General features: G+C 35.2%; 1 protein-coding gene across 1 annotated transcript; it reads right to left on the reverse strand.

Moving 5' to 3' along the window:
* Positions 1–1,252: 1,252 nt before the first annotated feature.
* Positions 1,253–7,062, reverse strand: LOC116027729 (casein kinase II subunit alpha-2-like). Its single transcript, XM_031269463.1, has 10 exons — positions 6,610–7,062; positions 6,385–6,514; positions 4,663–4,857; positions 4,054–4,211; positions 2,623–2,713; positions 2,435–2,500; positions 2,156–2,238; positions 2,005–2,068; positions 1,842–1,910; positions 1,253–1,666 (listed from the first exon to the last, which is right to left on the reverse strand). The coding sequence occupies exons 1-10, from the start codon at positions 6,924–6,926 to the stop codon at positions 1,607–1,609; spliced, it is 1,233 nt and encodes a 410-aa protein (XP_031125323.1). The 5' UTR covers positions 6,927–7,062; the 3' UTR covers positions 1,253–1,606.
* Between the last annotated feature and the right edge of the window lie 229 nt (positions 7,063–7,291).

Here is a 7,291-nt window from a genome sequence, read left to right on the forward strand (position 1 = left end):
TAATAATATAAATAAATAAATTAATTAATTAATTAAATTTGATTCATCCACATGTTTCTTATCAAGGTGGCAAGGGTATTATTAAAATGGGGGAGGGAGGGGGTGGCTGCATGTTTTTTTTTTTTTTTAATATTATTTTTTAAATTCTTTAATTATTTTAATTTTTATTTTATTTTAAAATGTCAACTCATAGTCCACATAAGCATATAACCTGATGAAATGCATGGTAACCTGCTATCAGGTAAAATTGCATACATTTGAAATGTTCAGTGGCCTAATTGCACATTTTTTAGGTTCAGTGGTCTAATTGCACTTTCAGATTATGTTCAGTGGCTAATTAGAGGCTTATTCCTTAATATTTTAAAAATATATTATTTTTATATTGAAGGTACATTAATTGATAATATATATAAAATAATGTACTTTCAATACTTAAATAATGTATGTTAAAATAATGTACTTTTAGTATATTAAAAATGTACTTTTTATTTATGGTCACTGTGTAATCCATGCAATAATGATTGCAAAATCCATACAGCCTAACCTTTGCACCTATTCAAAGAATTAGAAAGAACATTAAAGATCCCAGTCTTGACTATGGAGTGAAAATGCCTTATCTCAACAAGATCTTGAGTGACTAGGGAATTTGAGACTTATTATTGGAAGGTGTGTACAAAACTAATCACATAAAAAATAAGGAAAAAAAATATTAGTTGAATTTTGAAAATTTACTTTCACTTTTTACTCCCTCGCACAAATATATTTGATGTAAACATATTTATTACGACCCATATGAAGAAAACTCATAAGATGTTAATTAACATTTTATGTGACTACCATTAAAATATTATGTATCTACAATTAACAGTTATGTGCATATAGTTATCATATTATGTGTCTATAATTAAAATGTGATGTGCCTTCAATTTGCTTATAGGTACAAAAATGGTTAACTGCATGTACAAAATGTGTCAACTACATGTACATAATCTAAAGATTATTTTTGAACCAAAGTTCACAATGCAAGGTAAACTTTAGTCCATGTTATAATTTGCCAAAAATGTCAACCTAGGGTTATTTTCTCGATCTAAATTTATCAGCTGATCAGCATATCTATTTTCTTAGAAATGAGAACCAAAATCTTTCCAGAAAATATCTTCTCTTTGGATTGTCACATTCCTGAGATTCATGTTTGATCTACTTGCATATAATGTTAAATTCTGTAAGCAAAAAACGGACGATTAAGATTGAATTAAACACAAAAGAATCACTTGTACTGAAAGTATCCAATGATAATTGTACTGACGAGATAGAAAGGACGATAATTCTGTTGGGGGCAACTACATACATAATCACGTGATTGAATCACAGAAATCGCATAAGAAAAATTCAGTGTGTTTCTGCCATTCATGACCAACAGGGCAACAGGAAATCTTACTTTCCAATGGAGAATTAAATCGAGCATAAAATAGAAAAGAAAAAAAGCAAAAAGAAAAGATGACTGGAATTATGAAAATACTTCCATATTTCACAGTATTCCAGCAAGTATAGGAGAACAAACGCACCACCGAGTTATTGGAAATGGGCAGCGGGAGGGTACCCTCCCCTACTGGTTGCGAACTCTGCTGCTTTCAGCGTTTCTCACAGGGTACAAGTATGGATGAGCCTGCAAAAGTCGGGGGAGGGGGAGGGGTGAAGGTAAATGTTATGTCGTGTGTAGAGAGAATCTAAGCCCAGTGTCGAGTGTTGAGCATAAATAATATATAAACATAAATGTGCAGTCCAACTATCAGTGTAGAGAATGAGAATCCAAGCCCAATGTCGAGGTTTAAGGATTTTACCATCGCTTCTTTCGCAGTTGGCCGTTCCTGATGATCATAACGGAGCAACTTGTCCACGAAATCAATTGCCTGCCCAAAAGGAAATAAGAAGAGTATGCATATCTATCAGCAGGGCTAGGGAATGTACATTGCTTGACTAAATGTTGACAGCTGTATTTCCTACCTCGGGGACAGCTAAATGTTGATTTTCAGCGTTAATGAACTTCGACCATGGTTTCCTGCTATGCCTGAATCAAATAACAGTATTTTATACATTATAAATGAAACATATTCTTTCACAAAATATTAGTCTTGTACATGGGATTGACACTAACCTTCCAACAAGGGCTGCAAGGTTTGGATCTAATTCTAAACGATACTTATTTAGATAAGCATTTAATTCATCCGTTCCTAATACCTGTGATCCATTGAAATTCAAAACTATGAAAAGTTTACACATGTAAGAATTTCAAGTCCATCATCCTTACAAAGAAAAGAAAAAAAAAAAAAAAAAAACACAGAAGAATACGTATCACTGTCTCAACCATCTCCATATGAACAAGTTAGAAACAATATAATTTCACATTGACAAAAATTCTGGCCAGCACATTTACCTTAGCAATCTTGACGAGTTGATCGTAATTGTCATGTCCATAAAAGAATGGCTCTTTCCGGAATATCTATATAGCAAAATTTGTTGATAAATAATCGTCATAAACAAGATAACAAAGCATTTGAATGTTAAATTGTAAGCATACTATTAACTAGAAAAAAGAAAGACTTCAAGGTCAACATTCCTCACCATTCCAGCAAGCATGCAACCTAGGCTCCACAAATCCAACGAGTAATCGTAGTCTTGTAGATCAACAAGAAGTTCAGGGCCTTTAAAATACCTGTAGAAAGTGAAATTAAAAACTGTACAGATGTCAGTGTGGTTGGTAAAGGTTACAGCAGAAGCACATAAGCCCCATCTACTACAATATAGTTAAATTTTGTAACTAGCTAGTTGTGGTAATTCATTAAGTAGCGTAAGATTAGCATAGTAACAGGTGTACACATAGTCAATGCAAGCAGCAGAAGTGATTATATATCCTTTTTATTTACTAACGTAAGCGAACATGACTCTATTTATATAACACTTCTACACATATATACCCAACTCTCTTTCATGAATAAAGGAACGCTTCCACCACTGAAATAAGTCATGCACGGTGATGGTATATAAAGGACGACTGGGTAGACGAGCCGGCCGATAGGAAGAAAAGTTAATAGAACACTGATACTCTGAAACATGCGAGGTCTGCCCCGACTCGTCGGGGGGTCGGTCATCCCGTAAGGCGTTGGTACCCCGAAACATGTGAAGACCGCCCCGACTCCTTGGGAGTCGGTCGGAAGGGGAACTGGCTGACTGGGTATGCAAGGCTGTCGGCTGGTCTTCGACAGACTCCTGAGGATGTTCGGCGGAGACGAAGGATCGAGAACCAACGGACGATCATAAGAGAACGGCTATCATTATGAGCATTCAATGTCCTTTATGAGCTATTATTTGTATCATTGATTAGGAGATTAAGTGTGTAACCGATCAGGTGAGTGAGATATATAGCCATACGGAACCCTTTGAGAAGGAGGGTGCGGGAGAGACAAAAACCACTTGAGAATTTATATAAAATACACTTATTGTTCTTGTAATTTTCCGGTAGTGTTGGCCCGCCGGCCGATCGCCTGAAGATTGGGAAACCATCACACGGGATAAAGCTTTTAGACTCATTTCTAAACTGATTGTTGTTTCGCATAAACTCTAGTATCTGGAACAGTGAACACCCATATATTATACCCCATAAAACGATTTTTCATTTGTTCGTCCAAATTTTTTGCCATCTTTGATCATTTGATCCTTGAATTCTAAAAGTAGCCAACTGTAATTCTTCAACTAGGAATAATTGATCAACATCATTCTGTCTATTACTGATTACATTAATACCTTGCTGAAATCTACCATACCTTAAAGTCTACAAGAATTCAAAATAAAAGCTTAAGCATGCAATTTTCTATTGAGAACACTAAGGATTCAAGTTCCAAAACAGTAGCAGCTAAAAATAGATCACCTCAAAACCTCCAACATAAGTTTACAACAAAACGAAGTAATTCTAAAACAAATTTTAAAATGTCTAATTGATAGAATGCTGCCAACCAGACAAATAAAGTGTGTAGACCAGAAAAGCAGAAAACAAACCTAGAGGCCACACGGACATTATAGTCTTTCCCAGGGTGATAAAATTCTGCGAGTCCCCAGTCTATTAGCCAAAGTTTCCTCTTCTCATGATCAATAAGGATATTGTGAGGCTTCACATCACGGTGCATGATACCTTGAGAATGACAATAATCTAATGCCTATGCATAGAGATTGTACAATGGTTACTTTTTTAGCAGACAGAAATCTTCAAATAAATCACTTATAGGGGAAAAAATACAAATACAAATGAAAAGAGGAAACATCAGTTTAATAACAGTGCCCCCCCCCCAAAAAAAAAAAAAAAAAAAAAAAAAAAAAAAAAAAGTGCCAAAGAACTTATTTGGTAGAGAAAGTGATCAGAGCTTCAACAATACTATACTACATTTATTTTTTTCATTTCCCACCCATCAGAAGAAGATTGGCAATACCCCTCCTCCCTTAATGCTCAACCAGTATTTAACATCACTTTCTCATTTCTATTATGTCCTTCCATCACCAATCCTACCCCAGATAATTAAGAGTGAGTAGATTGTTTTTATTCAAGACAATGATTTTAGAGCAGTTATATTAAAGAAAGACCATTGAAAAGAACATGCCGAGAAAACTTGCCTTGAGAAGTTCATAAGTGTAATATCGTATGTCAAAGTCACTAAGAGTTGGGTAAAGCACTTTAAAATCTGTGTTATTCACATATTCAAAAACAAGGCTTGGAGTCTTTGACTGCTGATCTCTGACAATATCAACCAACTTCACAATATTTGGTCCGCCACATAGATTCTGAAGTATTTTAATCTCCCTCTTAATCTGCATTGTATAGTAGCTTCCAGAATGAGTGTAATCAATTGTGTAAAACAACCTATTTTCACTAATAAGTAAAAACGAAACCTTACTATCAATTCTAGAAAATAACAAATTCATGTAATAAAGATTTTGCTATAAAGTATTTTAAAAATTCTGAGGCAATTTAAAAACACTCTTAACTACCACTATGTCGTTGAGGGTTGCTCAGTTAATGATATTCAGAAACGATTTGGCAATCCCATATTTGGTCACTTTAAACAAGTGGGAAACAGGCATCCCTCGTTGTAGTAAAATAAAAAGGCAGTTGGGGTTATTAGTGAAGGAATCATTATCAAGGGGATTGAAATTATTGAACCAAACAACTCCTAACCTATTTCTGTTCATCCAATTGAAATAAGAGGACATTATGCTGCTTAATATATGTTCAAGCTTTTGCTGAGCTACAATAGGAGATACTCAATACTGCCAAGGATCTCATGTTAACTAGAAGAATATCATTGGTAACCTATTGATAGTGAGATACAAAAAGAAGTTCCCCTGGAGAGCCAAGATGGATGTTTAGGTGGAAAAAGCATCAGAGTATGAACATATTGAATAAGTGAAATACATCCCAATTCGAATTCCTAGCCCCTAGGATTCTAATAATAGGTGAACCCATTTGTACTGTCAATGTAACAAGAATTTATGCTTTGCTCATTCCAAAGTCAATCCATTTAGAAAATGACAAAAGATATATTTTATCATTGAGCTTTTGTCTGGATGTTCAATGTGATTATCCAAGATCCTCCACTTAAAAAAAATGAAGTCAAAGGTGAACATTAAAAAATGGCATCACCTTTAATTCCAATCATTATGTTTCTTATGAGGGGTGAAATTACTTGAATGAAGCAACCACCTGTTTGATTACCATGGGAACTTTTATTATTCTCAAAACTTTGTACTTCGTAGTAATCCTTTCTTCTCTCTTTAGCATAATGCAGTATATGATTAGCCATTAAGTCATTAACCATAGTGAAAGACTGCAACACTTGTAAAATTTTATTCAAGTCGCTTATTTTCACAAGTTGTAATTTTACATTTAATAATAGTACAAATAATGATAATCATCGTCATTTATACTGTTTCACTATACGTCGGATCATTTTTAGGGATTAAAATCATTTGTGAGATTTTTCTACAAAGTTAGGGCCTAGGGAATCTTAAAATGGCTTCACTATAAGTGTTCTCATCATTGGATTGAAGTCAATTCTTATGATTTTAGCTGAGCAGAGCTTTAAAATAGTTGATCGATACATTTACAGAGGAGAGCTTTCTCTGGTAACACTGCATTTAATCTGATAAGAGCTCAATTTGGGCATACAAAAGTCCTTGACAAATCCAGCCTAGAAATTAGCCATTTCACCATAGGATTGTCACATATCTCCATTTCACTTGCATGTGAAATTGAAACCAAATAATCGAAGCCTATTTCTATTATGCTTGGACAAGCAATCAAAGTAAATAAGGCAGAAAATGAAAGAAAAATCTAACCTTTTTCTTCTTAACAGGTTTAAGTATTTTGATAATGCATTTGTCGTTATTTGTAGAGTGAATTCCCTCAAAAACCTCGCTGTACTTTCCCCTTCCAACCTTCTTAACTACCTCGTAATCATCCTGCTCCCTGCAGTTAACCAAAAACAAAAAACGATTGAAACAAGCTCAATCAAATTTATAAATTAAAAAAAAAATCAATTAAGAAATAGTTCAATGAATTACCCCCATTGAACAGCCAAGGACTCGTAATCCCAATAGTCTTTAGGGCGAATCAAATTGATGTCGGTATAAACCCGGGCCTTGGAGGGGGCGCCGGGTCGGCGAATAGCTTTTCCAATCTTCTGCGCCAGGGTCTCCGACAAGGACACCAGCGGGCGGAGGGATTGCGGCGGCAAAGGCAGATGCGGGGGATTCCGTTGCAGTGAAGGAGAAGGCGGCAGACAACGGTGGAGAAGGGAGGGAAACGACGTCGGAGAATGGGAGATGAGGAGGCGATTGTGGTAGCTGGAAGCGATGATGTGAAAGGGCCTTCCGGCCATAAACGAACTTATCAATTTTACGATCACCAATGCACACTGTGCACAACCCCCTCTTTCTTCCTCATCTCATCTCCACGCTAACTTTTTTCACTTTTATAATTTGCTATATGCTTTCTTTTTTCCCTTTTGCGTGTGGAATTTTACTCCCATAAATTCTTTCTTTTTTATAACATCAATCTTCGTAATTAGGATGCGATTCAAACTTTGACCTTTTGTATGTACGAGCCACTCATGTCATCAAATCAGGTGCTTATCAAAACTTATTCTTTGATAATTACAAGTGTTATACACCCGTTATTGTACTGTGAACCATGGTCTGAAAACAACGCCTCTTCTTTACGTAAGATATATTTTAACAAATCTCG

The sequence above is a fragment of the Ipomoea triloba genome, chromosome 8 (assembly GCF_003576645.1).
Source record: "Ipomoea triloba cultivar NCNSP0323 chromosome 8, ASM357664v1".
Taxonomy (NCBI): Eukaryota; Viridiplantae; Streptophyta; class Magnoliopsida; order Solanales; family Convolvulaceae; genus Ipomoea; species Ipomoea triloba.